This window comes from Oncorhynchus nerka, linkage group LG22 (genome assembly GCF_034236695.1).
Source record: "Oncorhynchus nerka isolate Pitt River linkage group LG22, Oner_Uvic_2.0, whole genome shotgun sequence".
NCBI lineage: Eukaryota > Metazoa > Chordata > Actinopteri > Salmoniformes > Salmonidae > Oncorhynchus > Oncorhynchus nerka.
The window spans coordinates 77,873,588-77,893,821 of NC_088417.1; the positions used below are offsets into that span (position 1 = coordinate 77,873,588).

A 20,234-nucleotide genomic window follows, 5' to 3' on the forward strand; every position below is an offset into this window, starting at 1 on the left:
CTGACTTGTTGCCTGGATTCACAACGAGTGTAGCTTTAATTCGATACCCTGCATGTGTCTTTTAATGAACTTTTGAGTTTTAACTAATACTATTAGCATTTAGCGTAGCGCATTTGCATTTCCAGAGCTCTAGTTGGGACGCAAGCGTCCCGAGTAGAAGCAACAGGTTAATGGCAGAAACGTGGAACATTACAGGGAAAACATGCATACTTTCTTTATGAAACAACATTTTCCACCACCATGCTAGAGTGGCTAATGCCTAGGAACACTAGTTCTGGATGCAAAAATTCCTTTCATAGGAAGGCGGGGCAATATCATGAATATTCAGAAGTCTCGACATAGAACCAGTCGGGTGATTGGTTGAGCCTTCTTGAGTGTGTGACGTCATTCTGAGCCCTTACCAAACACAAAACATGACAATTTCTCTTGCCTTGGATCTGAAACCAGTAGTAACCACCAACTTAAATGACAGTTAACATAACATGTAAATACGGAGCTTGCTTGCTAGCTAGTGTTTGAATCACATCAGCCATTTTCTTATGAAAGAGCGCAGCTAGCTAGCTAATTTGTGATGCTAGCTACCTAACATTAGCTAGACTCGGGAGCTCATAGGCTTCAGGAGCCAGCGGGTTAAATATGATTCCACCATGGGCAACAACAACTGGCTACGAGTTAGTTTGCAGCCAAATATGTTCAACTTATAGCTGGTTTATCCTGTGACTACCCTATTTAGAAGGATAGCTACTGACTGAAATGTAGCTGGCTAGCTAGCATGCTGGCTCACACTGGCCATGCAGTAGACTTGGGACCTCATGGGCACACAGGCTAGATGGCCAACTGGTTAGACATGATTACACCACGGGCAACAATAACTTGTTTTCAGACAACTTAGTTAATCTACTGACCACCGCATTTAAGAGGATAGCTAATTACAGAAATGTAGCTAACTAGATGACTGGCCAGGCAGTAGTCACCAACTAATTGTGGACGCATGACCTATTCTTTGACACATTTGGTTGAACATGTTCATATCAAAAAATATATTGGTAACTAGCTGGTTAGACTTTAATCAATTTACCAATTAATTTAGTGAAGATGAGGCTGAGTTTCCCAAGTCATTCGGTCGGTGCTAACTGCTCATGCTGGTGGCACGAGCTAGATAAAGAGAAGGCTCTGTGGAACATCTGTGAGAAGGCTCAACCAATCACCTGATCGGATCTATGTCGAGAAGTATCAGGTTGCAGCAGGTAAATTATGCCTTTTACAGTCTTAATGGAGGATGCTTTATGTACGAACTGACCGGGGACAGAAGTGTATTACCGGGAATCAGAAGAGGCTGCTGAGGGTAGAGCGGTTCATAATAATCGCTGGAACGGAGTGAATGGATCGCATCAAACACATGGAAACCATTTGTTTGATATGTTTGATACCACTCCACCCATTCTGTTCCAGCCATTACCACAAGCCCGTTTTTCCCAATTAAGGTGCCGGGAATGCAGGTCAAGCCTAGACAATAGTGCAGATATATTGCCTAGGCTAACTCATAACAGAAGGTATAATATTAAAAGTTGTAATGTTTTCCTTTACAGAAAAACGGATTACACAACTTTGATTTTGATCAAACGTGTCATGTCAAAACAACTGAAACCTAAGACATTACGTTTTAATTTAATCGAGACTTTCAAATATCTTATTTCACGAGGCAAGCTCAACAATACACAAATCAAATAACGCAAACGATACAAAACAACATCTGAAGGACACATGTTTATTTAAAGTGTGAGGAACTCCACAAAAGCATATTAATTTACCCGAATAAACCAGCACAAAAGATGCCAATTCAGCTACCTCTGATAGTCTTCAGTGCTGGTGAAAAAGAAACCTGAGTTTTCCCTGCCAATTGCACAGTGTTGCGCGTTATATTGCAAAACAATGTTTCATCAACAGCATATGAAAAAGGTATGCAGGTGGCAGGCATTTCCTTCATATATCATCTCACTGGCAGGATAAACAGCAATGCATCACAAACATTTGAAACTCATTCGGTTTCGTAACAACAAGCGCTAAATAGTGTTAATGTACAATAGCCTATATTTCCATGTAAAAAGGGAAATTATAAATGCAACAAGTTGAAATCTAAGTAGTATATACACGCCAATGTACAGATTTGAATAAATTAATAACAAGTTGCGTATTATTTGATACTTACAGGATCTTGGAAACATAAATAATTCAATCAGATCAATCGTTCATATAGGAGTTACGAACGTTTTTACAAAACAGCTTCAGAAATCAGTTTAACCGGGCGTCTCACTTTCCGTCCCTTTTGACATATATTGTAATGCATTTTTGGGATGTAGCTTTTTCCTTATCAATAGTCTACCGAACCGCCCCAACATCATATGTTTCCTTTAGGGGCCTAGATTTTCTCCATACACAGTTATACATTGACGTTAAAACAAGGGATCTATATCACCAATATTGTATCTCATTTGATGAACTCCCTTGTTGGTAATTTCTTCAGCCCACATCACCCGCCCATCTAACTCTCAGCACAACTGTGTATATAATCCGACATAATGACGTTAAAGACACCTTGATTAAACAGGTGGTTTTCGTCACTTTTTTGAGTCAATGGCAGGAGACATTTCTCTGTGTTTTTCCAGTCCTCTGACCAGCCTCTGTATATTTATCAGTTCGTTAGTGGAATCCTTCACAGATGTCTTGGGGGATGCCGTGCTCTGGCTGGACGCTTTCTGGCTGTGGTGCTCGGATACAGGACTTGTTTCTCTGCTGCCTGATTTGGACAGGTGGGTTGCTGCGTTTAAACTGCCCGGCAGCCCTGTGGTGAGCAGGTTGGTGCTTGGAGGAACAGACGTGGGCATCTGATATGGGTTGAATCGCAGCCGTTGTCGGGAGGTGGTAAGGAAATGGTTTCTGCCCAATGTCGAGGCTGCGGTGCAGTTGGGGAGGGCCGAGGCCGCAGCAGCAGCTGCCATGTAGTTGTATGGATACGGGAACAGTCCTCCAAAAGGTGGAATCGAAATTCCCTGTGTTGAAAAAATAATGGCGTTATTATACATGTACAAATGCTATACAAACAGAATCCCAGGCCTGTCGTACTTCTTGGATTCGTAGTTGCATTTTTGTCTCTCTGTCTATGATGTTAAGACGACAACTGTGGTATAGGCTATTAAAATATTCTCATCTAATACGATTACAAAAAGTAGGCCTATGTCTATTCATAATAAAAAAAAGTATATTATCATGTTCTCAATTAAATCGAAAAAAGCATGCACAAGATCCCAATTTTGTTTCGAATAGCCCAATAAAGTAGCCTTTAGTCATTCTCTAGTGAAACTATATAGTCATAAACCTACATTAAATTGATCATAGGATTACTGAAATAATTTATTATGAATGCACTTGAAAGTGATTCTAAAAATATGTTTTAATTGCAGAAGTTTGTGAAGGAAAACGTGTAGAAATAGACTATAGTGTTTATCACCCCAGTTGTATTATTGGAATGTGATACAAAACGAGGCAATGGTTTGCTTTAGGACCATGCGTAGCCTCCGAGAGGTCGGGTAGGTCGTTTGGAGTGTTTATCTCACTGAATAAAAAAATAAAAATAAATGTGCTTCTACACCTGCATTGCTTGCTGTTTGGGGTTTTAGGCTGGGTTTCTGTACAGCACTTTGTGACATCAGCTGATGTAAGAAGGGCTTTATAAATTCATTTGATTGACATAGGCTACATAATGTAGGCTAATTTCTTGTTAAGAAGATATTACTATTATTAGGCCATGTAGCCTCTGTAGCTTATATTAGAGTTGAAGTAAAGGTTTACCTGAGACGCTAGCATGTGCTGTGACAGGTGGAACGGGAAGGGACTAGGGCCCGCACTTTGAGAGGAGAGACCTCCGTTTTCCAGACCATTAGCTCCGGACATAGAGGCCAACAGATGCCCCACCCCCATGTTGGAGAATGCCCCTGGTGCCATCGAAAACTGTCCGGGGTGGAACAACATTTGTCCCATATTCAAAGGGTTAAAGAACTGTTGACTGTGCAAACCGGAAAGGGCCAGACTCTGCAGGTGACTCGCGCTGAAGTGTGATGGGCTCTCCGTCTGTACCATCAGAGGAGAAAACCCATTGTTCACCCCACTGATGCCCCCACTATCCGTGTCGTTCTTTCTAGGTTCCGTCTCTTGGCGGTGCTTATGATCTAACTTATCCTTTTCAAGATTTCGAATACTGAATACAGAATCGCTCTCTTTCCTTGAATCCAGGTAGTCGCTCTTCTTTTCCAGCAGCGGCCTATCTCTCACGCTGTCATCGCCTTTAGGACTGAAAGGAGAGATTGGTTCAGGCCGGGGGCTGCTGGCTGCGATGGAGCGCTCCTCTTGTGGGTCAAGCTCCTGATCGCTATCAGTGCAGTTCTTGTCGTCTGTAAAACATTATTCCACACTTCCATTAAAATATCGAAATTAAATTATAGAAAATAACATAATGTGATTAAAACCCCTACAGTAATTTATAGGCTACTCAAATGACGCAAAGCAAAAATAACTATAGGCTATGTGAGTAGCCTGCGCATAGCTTCCAGTGTGCTACCATTTAAAATCACAACCAACACATGCGTGGCATTATCGTATATATTATTTCAAGGAAGGAGTCGTGATTTTGTGCTAACATTCATTTCCTAACCACTTCTCTTCTGCGCATAAAAATGCATGGTTAATTGGTAAGTTTGGCATACGTTTTGTTTAAAGTCGTTCTATAAAGCTTCCGCAGTTGAACTAGGCCATCATTTAGTGCTTGGTTGCTTATCTAATGCGTAACTATCGAATAAAGATCTGAATGCCATGCATGCTACAGTAATCAAGGGACTGAATGTTTTATGAACCTGTCAGTAGATGGCGCATTTGTCACGCTGATGCACGAGGCCTAACCTACATGTTTTATAGAGCAATGGATACGGGCAGGGGCGCAACTTTCACTTGGGACAGGGAAAACATGTCCCTACCACATTCTGAAATGTCATTTACCCCCAGTTTTATTATTTGAATGTGATACAAAACGAGGCAATGGTTTGCTTTAGGACCATGCGTACGCCTCCAAGAGGTCGGGTCGGCCGTTTGGAGTGTTTATCCCACTGAACAAAAAAATAAAACAATACAAATAAATGTTATGTCCCCCTCACTTCTAAAACCAAAGTTGTGCCCCTGGATACGTGAAATAGCATAGGGTGGATAAAGACATAATCCTGTATGCTATTGTTATTCCTGTTCTACCGAAGGTTTATAACTTGTCCCTAAACCAATAGCCTATCGCAACTAAGATCACATAGCACGCATATTTCTCCATTTATCCTCTGTTCTTTTTTCTTCTTATATTCTCTAACAAATATAGTTATTTATTTATCTCATCCAATTGTAAATCACCCAGAAAACATTCTGCTCAGCTTAATGACACATAATAACAACACACCTTCTGGTTTGTGCCCATTTTTATTTATCAAGCCTTATTAAATTACTGACATCTACAAAAGGACCAATTAGTGGACATGCAAATGAATGGAAACACGTGCTTAATGAGAAGACTTACCTCGACTGGTTCGGTTGAACCTCAGTGGACTGGTAACAGGTCCCAGCGTAGAATGAACCGAATCCCTTCCAGTGTTTTGTTCACAGGAGGAGTCATCGGAGTCGGCACAGTCCCGGTCCCCTTTGAGTTCTCGGTTTTCATACATGCGCAGCGATGGAAGGGTTAACTGCTTCCTGCAGACCGAACTGAGATTAGTTAATGCATCTGTATTGTGTGATTGAATACGTTTTGATCATGCAAGCAGTCTACTACACAGTATTGCTCGGTCTGCTAATTAGTGTTGTCCTAATGAGACATTTATTTCAACTCATGATCATATTTTCAGGGTCATATTTTTCTCAATTCAACATAGAAGAAAATAAAATACCTCTTTTCTCGTCGTCCATTTCCCGTGTCTCTGAACCCTTTGGCAAAGGGGTTGTGATCAATTTTGAGCTGTGTGATCTGTAGAGAAAACGAGAGTGCATGGCAATCAACAATGGTATCCTTCAAATAGGAAAATGCATTACATGGAAAAGCACCATGGAACTATTCTTAAATTGCTTGGCCTACTACCACAAATAATAGTAATGCCATTGATTCAACAGGCGTTATTGATGGAATATTAATTGTAAGTGACAATAGCAAGTGTGTGGTGCTGGGGACTGCTGCGTTTGTTAGCTCGTGCACTCTGGAGAGGCAAGACAAGCATCTCTGTTGATGACGTGCAATTACTAAAGCTGATCAATTATTCATAATTATTCTTAAAGGAAAGTTATATGCCTAACATTTCGACTAGTATACGCTTATATAATTTTCTCAAATACTGAATGCTACTTTTTAATAATTCATTGCACACCTATACTGGCCTAAGTGGCCTTGTTCATTTAGGAACAATACTATCCGTTCATATATTAATTTTCGTCTGTCCTTTTGAGTCTTTCCAAGCTGTGTTAATGCTTTGCCTTTGTGGATTTCATGCTTTGATTGTTCAGAACCGCTTTGGAGTCTCCATGCCTGAGGACATTGTGAAGATAAGTGCCTTCTAATCGATTGTGACTCTGTATCATAAACATTAAACAAGCTTACCATCAAGCCACCAGGCCACTTTCAACATGTATTCTAATTAACATCAACATAATATAGGTTATTAAGTAAAAATTCCAACGAAGTCCAGATAACAGACTGGTACAAATGTTTAAAACATATGATATCCCCATTATAATTAGATTTTTGAGAACTGTGAAACCATGAAACAACACGCACACACACACACTTTCTAGTGAAGCTTACCTTGTCATTCTGATATGCAGTGACACCGATAAAATCTGTCTCTGGAAAAACATATGTGCGGAAGGTGCTGTAAGGGAGCTTCAGAATGTCGTTGGCCCTCACGATATGAAACCTGGGTTGGTATTTATGCATCGAATTCAGGATAGTCTGAGAATGCAAAGACACATAAAATATGTTATACGGTGATCATGCTGATCAAACGTTTTGGTTTGAACTGAGATGATGCCAATATATTATTGTGTTATGGCAGGAAATGTATACATCCCACTAAAGAAAGACACACACCGTGTTTAATTATCCATTATTCATTTGTAAAGGCCGATGATTTCCTTAAACCATGATTTGACTTAACAAACGTAGGCCTATGACAAAAGTTGGTCAACGAGAGTTTATAAACCTACTGACAATAAAGACTGACGAGAATGTTTTGCATTGGGGCCGAGTATGTGTCTACCATCCTGCTTCTATTGTGGAACTTGTTATTTGTAAGAATGTATCACAATTATGATTATACCTTATCATTCGCCTATTGCTGTTGTTATTACATGTTGCCAGGCCTATATAACACGGATACGTGGGATTATGCATTTATATCAACTTTTCTAAAAATGTTTTACACCATTTGCAACATATCTTAAAATGTGTCAAGAACTTTTCATGAAGGCATAGCCTAAACATGGTTATGCAATTAACAGCTCGTGTAATGCTTGCATAATGTGGATAGTGCAGGTTGCACTAGACATGAGAAAAACGACAATAGCAGGCATCAATAACTGAATGACTTTATCACAATACTGTAAAATCAAAACTGTTTTCAAATCATATTCAGAGCACTGGCCTATATGGCGACATGGGAAATAACCCATTGGAAAGCATTTGTGATACTTTGTTGTTATTTCTCTTGCATGTAAGCATTGAGCGAGTATCTGATAACATTTCCACGTGTCCTTCTTGCAATATTACTGTCCAAATTGCACTTAAATGAAACACGTTGGGATCAAACATTATGCATTTTCCTCTTGAGCTCAATGCATAGCGTCGTACTAAAAAAGGTTGAACTAGACGCATAAGATCGCCTGAAGAGGCTCACAAAATCAACACAAGAGATAGAACAAGTATGCCCTCTTGTCTTTGACATGGTTCTACGCTATACTTGATTTCATCCCATACTTTGACACGCACCAAAACATACCACCAATGTAATACTTAATCAAATAAAAATCTCAACCGCTGTTGCTGAGCCTTAAAAGGGATTTTGGAGATGCATGGTGGATGAATACAGTGCAACACATATTTGTGTGATATTCTAGGCATTGTTGTTGTTTATCAATAAAGGTTAAAAAACGGATAAACTGATGTTATACCATTCAACGACATTACATATGTATTATTCTAGGCATACGTACGTCATTATAATATGCATTGATTGATTGATTGCGTCTACAACATGGCCTGATAGGAATATCACCATTGAACTCTTTTCAATAGCCGAGGTTAGTTTTACTAAAAAGCCTAATTCATATCTTTCATCGACACATCATCAAATTAAATCAACAAAATACTTACAAATCCATGCTTATCCGATATATTATTCGTCAACTTCAGTTTATTAAAAGCAACAGGCTTCGCCATCCACTGCTCTCCTGTGGCAGGGCTGTCCGGATGGATATACATTCGTTTGGGCATCTCCGGGTCGGCTTTCCCAGCTACCATCCAACGCGAGTTGTGGAACTTGTAGCGGCAGTCGTCAGCAGAGACTATATCCATAAGGAGGATATACTTGGCTTTCTTATCAACGCCATTGACGCGGACTTTGAATGGGGGAAACATCCTCCTGCAATAGAGTAAAACGAGAGTAATAACGATGATCAAAAACACTGAGGAAACCAAGCGGGATGTAGGCTACACCAAGACTTCTAAGGCTAGGCCTTTGAATTCAATACAAAAGTTCTATAACCTAACCTAACCAAACCACTTAACCTTTTCCCTATTCAAACACATTTGTTTCGACACATGAATGCATTGGTTGATTGATAGATTGAATTTGGTAATTAGTCTATTTCTCATGTTTGGCCCACCTCTATAGGCCCAATGTATAAACACTATGCCATAGCCTAGTGTTTATACAATATATATATATATATATATATATATATATATATATATATATACTACATCACTCATATGTATGTATGTATGTATGTATGACATTTATGACCATTTCCTAATAAAATTAACTTACGCGGCAGTGCATGGTTATAAGATCGCCTATAATATGCACACGTAACAGTAAATAAAGGTCCTTACCTTCCTGATTTCGTAATAACCATCTCGGTTCCTATTTTGTGAAATTGGTCCCATAAATCTTTGGCCTCCAGAGTGACTTTTGGGTCGTCCTCCACCTCTTCCTCCGGCTCCAAGCTCTTGAGGGAGCGGAGATGAGCTGCTTGGTGGTGATGACCCAACGCCGCGTGGAGTCCCGCTTCCGCGGCTCCAGAGAGAGCATGGTCGGTTAGGGGTTTGGAAAGAGCGCCGTGAGACAGCGTAAGTCCATGAAAGAAGGAAGGCTGTGCAGCTGCAAGGAAGGCTGACATAGGAAAGTCGGCCGGCCGGTGAGCGTGGAAAGGGTGATAAGCCATGGCAGTCCCTGTGTAAACTGGATCTCTCATCGGTGCATCCAAAAAATCGATGTAAAATGATTATATGATATTATGTCCACTCTCAGTAGAAGTATTGGTGTGTGTATCCAAAAGACAGATGTCGTATTTGAGCATAAATATAAAAGTAGTTTCGCGTGCGTAAACAAGAGCGAATGGATCTCAGACGTCTCCAACAGACCGAGGGAGGAAATGAGTGCACTGCTACTCCCGATGCTCTGTTCCCACACAGCACCGTGATAATATCCGTCAAAGAGACGGCATCGGCACTTCGAGAGCAGAGCTGGGCTTCACTTCTTATCCACTCAAGTAACTTTCGGAAAAATAAAATCACTCTTTACTCGGATATAGTTCTATGTACTGAGTTCGAATTGAGAGGTCTTGCTCTGACCACTTTGGAATTGTGACTGTCTTTACATGTCCCTCCTCCCTGGGTCCCTACACTAATGAGCCAAGCCCGCTTGATTGCCGATTTTACGCTTTGTGGACCAATTGTGGAGCCCTATAGGCGTGGTTTCGACAGCTCCGGCCAAGATCGGTAGGGGGGACTAAAAGGTGTCGGAAGCATTAGTTGCAAGAAACATGTTAATAGAATAAAATATGAACCAATGACTGAGTAAAGATCTGGATATCCCTCCCCCAAACTTCGAATGGAACACCAGCTGGCTTTTGCTGCATGGCTGGTGAAGAGGACGGATCCTCCGTCTGCTTAGTCGTTTTGTGAAGCTTTCACTCCACGCAAGATCTTGACTATACATCCTATCTCGAATATCGACAGCTTCAAATTATTCGTTCAGGAAAGTCTCACTTGAAATAATGGTATTTATACTAATGATTGAGCTTATAAAACACCAGCTTTTATTCATACAAAACATTTTGTAGGCCTAGAAACGAATGTCTCTCTGCGCTGGCTGGTCAACAGACTAGGCTACTACACAACGCCATGATACCTGGTTTAGAATTCGGTTGTGTTTTTAAAATACTTCTACATTTGGCGTGTTTTGCTGCGCTGTTTGTTGCACTTTTATAACGTTATGCTAGGCTATGTTAACATTCATAACCATCTATTGATATGTGCCTATCAAAACATAAACATTTATTATTTTAACAGCTAGACATTTAGCCTATAATTTACAAGTAAATACATTAGTTTCATGGAACCATATCCCTGTTGTCGAAAATTTCCTCCAGATGCCATATCAAAAAAAGAAGTGAGAAAGAAGAGAGATTTGAAGAGCTACATCCGGTTAAAACTGAGCGGAGGCGAACTCCTTATACCTTGGATGAGTTATTCAGGAGTTATTCAATTGAACGGAATGTCTTACATCTTCAAAACAGATGGATTTAAGATAAGGATAGGCCTTCTATTTTGCGTTATTATTTCAAATCTACGGAAGCATTATACCCTACTTTTATACCATTATACCCTAAGTTCTGTACCATACATTAAATGTAAAATGTATGCAAAAATGACAGAAAAATGATTGACTATTCGAAACCATAGCATATCATATTATTTATAGCGGCAAGGGTTCATGTGTAGACAATGGTAGGCTATGCGAGAACATTTGTAGGGAATCTCAATAGGCTACTGCTCATCAGACATGGCACGTGCATTTTGCAAGATGCAACCGGGTGATATTGTCAAACTTCATACTATCGGGTACCAAAGGTTGTGTGTGATTCCTGTGTAGCAATATAACTTTCTCGAAATACCATTGTGTATACCTTTAAGAAGTCCTTGTGCTGATCCTTGATTGAGTTGGACTACGTTTGGCGCTTGGCGCCAGTCTGCTGGCGTCCCACAACAAGAACCCTTTCCTGTCACTTCATATTTAACCCCAAATCTTCAAACAGCGTGCTCCAATCCCCTCTGCATTCCCTCTAAGGCTGCAGCCCATGGTAGATCTTTAACTTCGGATTTCCTGCACTTGCCACATATCGGCGATAGTTTGGCTATAATTATTTATTCCAATGCAGATTCTTAATGAATGAATGAAGAGTTTCCCAAACTCAAACCCAGCTTAAAACATTCAAACTTCAGCTGAATACACCGGACCTCTGTCACAATGGTGAGACTCTTACTAATTTTACCCTCATAAACGCTATAATGCAATATGTTTTCACATTATATTTTCTTGCTGTTATTTTCTTTCTGTTTAGCATTTTATCTAATTTTGAACGAATTGTCACTTGTTTGTATTGAAGAAAATGATATGATTATCTTATTTTGAAAACATGTAGTCACACGTAATATATTACTAAACGTTGTTTTAACTTTTAACAACACATTTTCAGTGGTATGCTGCGATTGTATTTACATTATATGACATTTACAGATCATTCAATCGATTAGGGGAGAAGAAGTGGAGTATGGAACGTAGGCCTACACACCGTAGGTGTCGATAATGGTGTGTCTGGATGAGTCCACTGAAAGGTGTTTGGTATTTAGTAGTTTTGTATGCCATAACCTTGTAGAACTATCAAAAACCACCAGCATGGCCCGCGGACTTTTGCCATTGAGAAGCGCAACATCGGGTTAGTTATAAAAACCAACATTAACACGGCAATAGTGAGGCTAGACCAATCATAGACTAATAGACTAAACAGTAAGGTCAGGTAAGTGAAAGGCATTGTTGATTTGATTTGATTTTATAGAATGTGTCTTTTCTTGTTGAAGGTGGATATAGGCCTACTTTCTTGTGACATGTTTCCATGGCAAACATTCATAGCCTACTTAAACTGTGGAATATAATTTCACATGATTCACTAAATGCTAGGCTTTTCGACCAGTCAAGTTCGAATGTTAAAGAAACTTCGTCATTTGCGGAAGGAAAAAAAAAATACAACCATTAGGCCAATACTTTATTACGATTCATATTTTTACAGTGAATATCATATGCCTATAGAGTTGGTTGATGGTAAGGTCCCAACACCTATAGTTTATGCCTACCAATGTAACCCACACAATCACGAGGCCAATTCTGAGTGTTTGTGTCTGCAATTCCCCGATCAAGAACGTTGTACTTAAGGCTGTGTTTGAGCAATGGTAATAGCCAATTAGTGTACAGTCTGACCGCAGTTGCTGAAATAAAGTAACAGAAAAAACACTATTTTGCAAATATTTTATTTTCAGTAACACATTTGGTAGGCTACATATAGACTACTGCTACTCCATATTTTAAGTCTTTGGAATGCAAAAGGTTTAAACCCACACGGAGACAGATAATGATTTCCTATGTATATATATCATTCAACTAATTACATAAACCAAGGCAGACATTATGCTCAATTTATTTGTTTTAGGGGTTCCACAGTAAGCCTATGCGCATATAGGCCCAGTTGATGTTGTGGTTTTATTTAGGCCTAGCCTATAGGCCTATGTGTTAGCTCGGTGAGTGCACATGGACCTTTGTATCTTAACTTTTGTTTTTAACTTTAACTTCAACCTAAATAATTTATCATGTTGAGCAAAATGAGTGTGTCAATTTGTATTTGTTCACATGACCGAATTAGGTGCACAAGTCACTAGTGCTATAGTCTACCCAGCTAGCACATAACGTTCTGAGAACAATATGTTTCTCAGAGCTTGGCGAGAGCAGGATTGTCTTATGGTTATTTTTGCATGCAACCTTCCCACAACTTTCTGGGAATGGTGCAGGATAGTTGCTTGGCTTTGGAACATTCTCAGCACATTTAAGGAACTTGAAAAAAAAAAGTAATTTCATTACTATTAACAAAACATTTCCTAAAAGTTCAAAAATGGTTTACATTTCATTTCCATTTTGGTAATGTTCTAGGAGCATTCTCCAGCTGGTTTGACAGAATGTTCTCAAATAGTTCAGAGAACTTTAAGAAACAACATTCTTCTGTGAGAATTTCTGTACTTCAGTGTAATATTTCCTACAGGTTTCCTCATGGTTCTATTTAAAGTAATGTTCTCAACTTGTTCAAAGAATGTTAAGAAAACTTTCCATCTAGAAGAAAAATAAACGCACACCTATTAAGGCGAGGTGCTGTCTAGCGGAGTAGGAAACTTGAAAATAAAGGAGAGATGCACACTCTAGGAGCTCAGATACAAAAAAGTAATATCCAATGTTTCGACAGCCAAGCTGTCTTCATCAGGATATAATCACAAACACTGCGGGATGACTCGTTTATAGAGTGTCAAAAGACACACAGGTGTCTGTAATCATGGCCAAGAGTGGCCTAATATCATTGGTTAATTCTCAAATATTAAAATGGCATACAAAGAACAGCATACAAAAAACAAATGGATAGCAACCTAAAAAATATACCGAACACGCAAAAAGTTTACTTCTGTTCTCGGAACATTTAAAGAAAAGTTCAATTTTACAGGTCAGGAAACTTCCTTCCCACAACCAATGTGAAACCTAAAACATAAGTTCTCACAACTTCCAAGGAACCAAATGTGCTAGCTGCGTATAGCCTGCCAACATTGCCTGGATATGTGGTGTAGGACCTACACTTTATATGAGAGAGCATATCGAGTAAAAAAACACAAATTATTTAAAATGTATCGGATACAAGATGTTTGTCCCCCTGCCATACCATATGCTGTTATAAATCTGCTCTACATGTCCCTTGATTCTTTTCATCATTCCCCTTCCATCTCTCTTTCTCTGTGTAACTGCTCTTTGGCTATATTTATCCTGAGGACTGAGGTCTTGGCGCCAGACCGTTTAAGACCTGTCAGAGTCCCTCATATTCCCGCGTCACATAGCCAAGGCAAAAAGTCTTCCAGCCTTAAAAACTAAACCGATCCCCCTCGCCCCCCCAACCCCTGGTCATGGTCAATTCCCTCACTTCACTCTTCGCGTTCGTTGATTCATTCATTCATTCGTCCATCCATCTATTTGTTCAAATCTGGGTTTAATCCCGTTGCGTCGCATCAGTCTTTGGGGGTTTAGAAATTTGCTCTTCGTCGTGACTGTCTCATCTCATTTACCCTAGTCAGTGGGGCCGCGGTCCAGTTCCCTACCCCCGCCAGTTCAACAAAGTCTAACGGATTGTTGAAAACTATCATTATTTATTCATAGCAACAATCGTTGGCGTGCACTCCTTACCCAAATTTGCCCCAGTTTTCCTGATGATGCCCCCATACCTACTCATATCGACCTACTCTCCTTAATCCTCAATTATTCATGCGGATGCTTATTATCTAACAGGCTTAAATATATATTTACGCTACTGCATGTTTATAGAAGCAACTGTTAAATATAGGACACTCCATATGCCTTGTTCATAATAGCCTAAATGTTATTTCAGCTGGAGATTAAATTGAATATGGGCTAATTAACCTGCGCCAATTACTGCACACTCATGGACTCCATAAGGTGATCTTGGCAGAAGCCTTAAGCCTTAACCTATCATTAGGTACTGTAGGCTAATCATGTCTGCGGGAGGATACTGGCTCCGCTGGGATCCTGGGATGTGGGAATTAAGGTCAATACGAAGAGCACCTTTCACTTAGATATAACAGGCGGGAGCGCCAAATTTAGGGCGGACAGGGATTTGAAAATAATGTTTTTCAATCTAATTCGATGTTTCACCACAAAGAAAATGTATCCAGACTAAACGAGTATGTATATTGATTTAATTTGAGTGACTATCGTAAGTCATTTGTTTATTCAAAACTGTAATATGCTATAGCCCTCTGCAGTGAGGCTGTCATTGCCATCATTATAATGATTGCATTCCCTTGTAGGCAACCACTCACAGTCGTCATTACCTTTAGAATGGAATTGTGGGACTTTATATCCATGTTCATAACCTAGTTATGTGACCCATGTATTTTACATTCATTGACCTAACAATTATTTTATTTCTTCATAGGAAGGGATACACTTTCACTCTTTAATTGAAAACTTGACTCACCTGCCGCACCACTGAGACGGTTGAAAACACGAAATGGTTCGTCGATCAAAGACAAGTTTTATTCGGTAGAGTTATTAATATCAATTTGCTTCTTTTAAACATAAAACGTTTTTATGATGACAATATCGACCCACAGTGGATGCTTTAAATGCCATCTTCATAGAGAATTGATTCAGTAGCTAAAGCTTTTTTGAATAATACAAATAAAGTCAACAGGGACAATTCGAATATACTTTTGTGGTTATGGTATAGCAGGGCTCGATCTTGTTTGAGAATCTTACACCAGTGTTTCCCACACGCCCAAACTACCTGCTTATTGTATGGACACAACATTTTAGTGGGCCATTAACTATTTTCAGTTACATTTCCAACATCTTGGTTGTAGAACAACTAATAGACACCATTGTTGAAATACATCTGATCAGCCCAACAAACTTGTTTATCTTAACGGCTTACTAGTCACATATAATATAGCCCACATAGGGCTAAGTATTTTAATTAACGAATTAACTTGATCAATTAATCTGTTGGATGACCATCAAAAATGTAAAATAAAGACGTACCAAATGGCCTGTTGATTCAAAGTTCAAATCCAGATTATAATTGGAATATGCATGACTTTGATACATTTTACATTATTCTTTTTTGACAATTAAAAACAGACTTTAAACAATAATTAATAGGCTAACACGTGCTCTGGTCTATATTTTTTTGTATATGAAACATTGATGGTTTGTCTATCGTTTACACTAAAGCCTCTCATTCTAAACTGACATTTCTCTTAATAGCTACATTTTACATTATTGATACAAATATATTTTTTTGTTAGTTTATCATTTATTAAACACTTTTTACATATAATAATATATATTAATATACTATAAACAAGTACTCCAACTATCACTGCAAGAACTGCAAGAATATTCAACATTTCTATCTGAAGACTGTTGGAACATACCAGGGAATGGAGGACTTTTTCAGACAGTCTATCCTAATGCTAAACTCTGTATGATCTCTCTAAAATAGCCATGTCAATATTCAATAACATTTCTGATAATGTGACATATCATATTTTTGACATATTTCGTGTGTCTGACAATGTCTAATGAACGCCACAATTTGATTAATAAGCATGTAATAGCCTAGAAGGCCTACTGAACATAATTAAAATCTTTAAAAAAAAATCACTATCCATGAGTGTGTCTTAACAACTTAACTGCCAGCCAGATACTTGTAAAACTATATTAAATATATATTTACAGAGCAGTGTCGTGCCTGTAGCGCTACCCTATAAGGTCATAGAAAAATGTATACGGTATCTGAATTCCTGCCCAATATCACACATGGTAACCAATATTATTTTTTAACTTAAGAATTTCTGATCTAATAATACATGTGTAGTAAAGTAAAAATCCATGTGAGTGAGGACAATTACAGATGCAGTTTGAAGCGAGGGCGAGGATTTCTTTTAAGGCTGTTGTCAGTGAGATGATGCCAGCCAAAGAGGTCAACTAATGCCAAATATGTACATTATATTCTTCCATATTACTCCTGAAGGACAATGCTTAGATCTTAGATCTGTGTAACAGTGAATCACTATACAGACTGAGTCCTCATACAAGGTGTGTGTGTGTTTGTGTATCTGTTTTTCATTCCTTCAATAAAGACAACTTCAGTGCTACGGTTGGCCTTTTTCTCATCCTATATGAATTATGTTCCAGCTACAAAAAAAGCACTTAATGAGTTGTTTTGTCTGTACTCTGGTACATGTCCACAATCCCTCACACTGAACCCTGAAGCAGAGAAACAAGTCTGTTTAGCTGATTCATTATATGGTTCAAGGTTTTCTTTTGAAGACATTATTTGAAACAGACACAAACTTTTCACTGAAGAAATTATATTGTCTCTTGTCAATGCTCACTTGAAACAAGTCATATTGTACTGACAGTATAACAGCAGACTCATAACCATTTCTGATTCATTTAATAAGGAATCAGTGTCCAGTGAATATGAGCCTTTTTTTTACACAAAACAAAAGAGTTACCATCACTGAGGTTAGACCTAAAACAAAACTAACTTTGCTGCATTACTGTTCACAATGTGATACAACAAGCAGAAAGTTCAAAAAATACGGTATCATCGTTACCACACTGCATGTGATTGCAGGTGTCAAGGGCAGTGTCATGCTAGGGGCATTCTATGAGTTGCTGTAAGCACTATAAAGCTGCCTTTGGACCAGGCTAGAGGGCATGTCCAGGTTAATAATGATTCATGAAGCCTTCATTAACTATTGGCATGCTTCATGATTGTCAACAAAGTGGGATTTATCATATTATATGAAATGAAAACCATCTGACCATCACGTGTGATGGCCTTTGGACTAAATTGTGCCGCTGATGCTGCTGCTTTAGCACAACGTCCATTACGTTACCCATTCATTTAGCATTTGGTAAAGCAATAATCATATAATAAAAAAAAGAAGTGTACAAATCTATGTGAACTATCTTGCGGGTTACTTTGTTGTTTTCTTGGTTGGACAGAGTGTTTTCCAAACTTTGTGTTGGTTGGTCATCCCATGGGTCTGTCTTGACTCAGTGATTTTCCCCTGATCAAAGGCCTAGCAGAGAATGAGGGGGAGGCCAGCTAACCTCCTGTGTTGTGGACTGTAAGGTGGATGCAATAACCTGAAAGGTCAGCATCTCCCCACATCAACACTGCCACACTGACCGGTGGAATGTTCACATCAGGGTCAGGTAAGGGATTGGCCTATGTAGGAGGCAAGGTTGGGTAGGTTACTTTATAAATGCAATATGTTATAGTTACCAGTTACCCATCCAAAATTGTAATCAGTAACGTAACTTTTTTGTTATCCAAACTCAGTAATCTAATCAGATTACTTACTTTTGAATTATTTTCCCCTTAGGAGCATCAGAAGAAGACTAAAAGGATCCAGCAAATGTGTTTGTTGTGTCATCATAGTGGTCTCTGACTTGTGGTCAGACTCAGTCAGGTGGAACAACATGACTGATTTTCTGCTAGCTAGAGGTTAAACTTAAATGTTTTCCTTTTTTTAAGGCTGAATTGAATGTCATTGGGAAAACAGAAAGGGGTCATAATATACAATATATATTTTTGCAAACATTCTTTATGAATATAAGGGTTACCAACACATAAGGTAATCATCTAGTTTTTCTAAAGTGTCTGTAATCTGATTACAATATTTTTGCTAGTAACGTAATTGATTAGTTACAATTTGGTTGTAATCAGATTACATGTAATCAGTTACTTCCAAACACTGGTGGGAGGGGTATACCATCTTTACCATCGGACACTAATCAACTGATTATAAAAAAATGACATACTCTCTCCATTGCTTGTTGAAGGTGTTTGATATAGGCTGTTAAATTGAGGTGGGTTAACAATATGTATTTGTCAAAGGCTCTGGACAGTGAGACTATCAGTATCTGTCAGATGGAATGCATTATCTCAGTAACCAGAAATATGTGTAAACATCTTGGGAACAATTTGCTCAAAATATTAAAGGCAAAGTTTTTTCAAATTACTTAAATGTTTCCTTTCCTTAACTGTGAGACGCTGCAATCTACGCTTAGGGTTTGTTTACTCAGCTACAGTCACCAATGGTTAACATTAGCATTGATGACCAAAAATCAATGGGAGTGAATGGGAAACCATTAGCATGTTTTAATTGCATGCTCAAATCATATCAAATTCTAAACATAGTTTCAAACCCCAGTAATCACACAATACCACAATCTGCCAAAGGTGATAGGAAACATAACACTAACTTATATTACATTTGGGGGATCTTTCCCTTCAAATCCATGTTGGGCTATGGGCTAGCTGGCTTGCGAGCCAGTATAGAGAGTTCTGAGTGAACTGGTGAGCTGGAGGGGAGTTGGATGTCAGTAAAAGCTTGGGGTAGGAAGTGATCTCAGTGGTCCCACACAAGACGAATGGCTCCCTAGATACAGGGGGTAATAACTTCTAATCAAAGCCATGAGACGGGTATGGGCCGGGGAGGTTGGGTCAGGACTTAGAGGAGGACATTAATCGCACCTCTCCGCTCCCGTTTCATGAGGTGCAGATGACTGGTGAGGAGGTGAGGGTGTTTGTTTGTTTTCTCAGGATGGAAAGAGAGCCACATGTCTGACAGGCAGGCAGGCGTAAATTGTACAGTAGGGTTTGAAGTGAAGGGAGGCAGGATGATGACGGGGTCTGCTTCTCCTCACTCACTGCTGCTGAGGCGGGATGGTCCACCCCCCCCCCAGCCCCTCCCAGCCCCAGCTAACAGCACATCAGAGGAGCACTGAAGCAGGAAGGAGGCAATCAATCTGAGCGACGGCGCACGGCTTTCACCTCTCCGGTCACAGTCCACACCTGGGACACATTCAGCAGAATGTTAGGTCACACAGGGCTCCAGGCGAGTCATCCCGAGGTCGAAACTGTAAAGCAGAAATCACATCTGAAGGCTGTAAACTCTCTCTGTGATAAGGAATAAGAGAAAGAGCCCAGGCTGGAGTTATAGCTGAAGTAACTCTCCAGCAGGACCCTTTTATTCTCAGGAGATCAAAGGCAAAGCAAGTACATACAATATCTGTTTACAGTCATTATCAAGATGCTTTTACTGTGTACACATTGTTCTCTTCTCATTATACAGGATAGCTTCATACCCATGCACATTGCATTGCAACAATAGGGAATTTAAACTAATGCATCCTTCCTATACTGGCTCGATTTATCTGTCATTGAAACGCACACACGCAAACAGATACACACAC

General features: G+C 39.4%; 1 protein-coding gene and 1 long non-coding RNA gene across 5 annotated transcripts in view; one reads left to right on the forward strand and one right to left on the reverse strand.

Moving 5' to 3' along the window:
* Positions 1–1,752: 1,752 nt before the first annotated feature.
* LOC115105780 (T-box transcription factor TBX2b-like) overlaps positions 1,753–20,234 on the reverse strand; it is a 43,629-nt gene continuing 25,147 nt past the window's right edge. The window contains exons 1-7 of one of the 3 annotated variants that reach the window (XM_029628158.2): positions 9,188–9,990; positions 8,447–8,714; positions 6,881–7,027; positions 5,976–6,052; positions 5,609–5,781; positions 3,850–4,448; positions 1,753–3,050 (exon numbers count right to left, since the gene is read on the reverse strand). In XM_029628158.2, coding sequence (XP_029484018.1) covers positions 2,619–3,050; positions 3,850–4,448; positions 5,609–5,781; positions 5,976–6,052; positions 6,881–7,027; positions 8,447–8,714; positions 9,188–9,549 — 2,058 coding nt within the window. In that variant the 5' untranslated portion in view covers positions 9,550–9,990 and the 3' untranslated portion in view covers positions 1,753–2,618. Of the gene's footprint in view, positions 3,051–3,849; positions 4,449–5,608; positions 5,794–5,975; positions 6,053–6,880; positions 7,028–8,446; positions 8,715–9,187; positions 9,991–20,234 lie in introns of those variants that run through there. The other 2 variants (XM_029628156.2, XM_065007433.1) reach the window with 2 other exon arrangements.
* Positions 10,147–18,997, forward strand: LOC115105781 (uncharacterized). Of its 2 annotated transcripts, XR_003859915.2 has the most exons (3): positions 10,147–11,609; positions 18,051–18,188; positions 18,359–18,997. It is a non-coding gene; the product is annotated as an uncharacterized LOC115105781 (long non-coding RNA). The 2 variants fall into 2 exon arrangements; XR_003859914.2 differs by lacking the exon at positions 10,147–11,609 and having other exon boundaries at positions 11,631–18,188.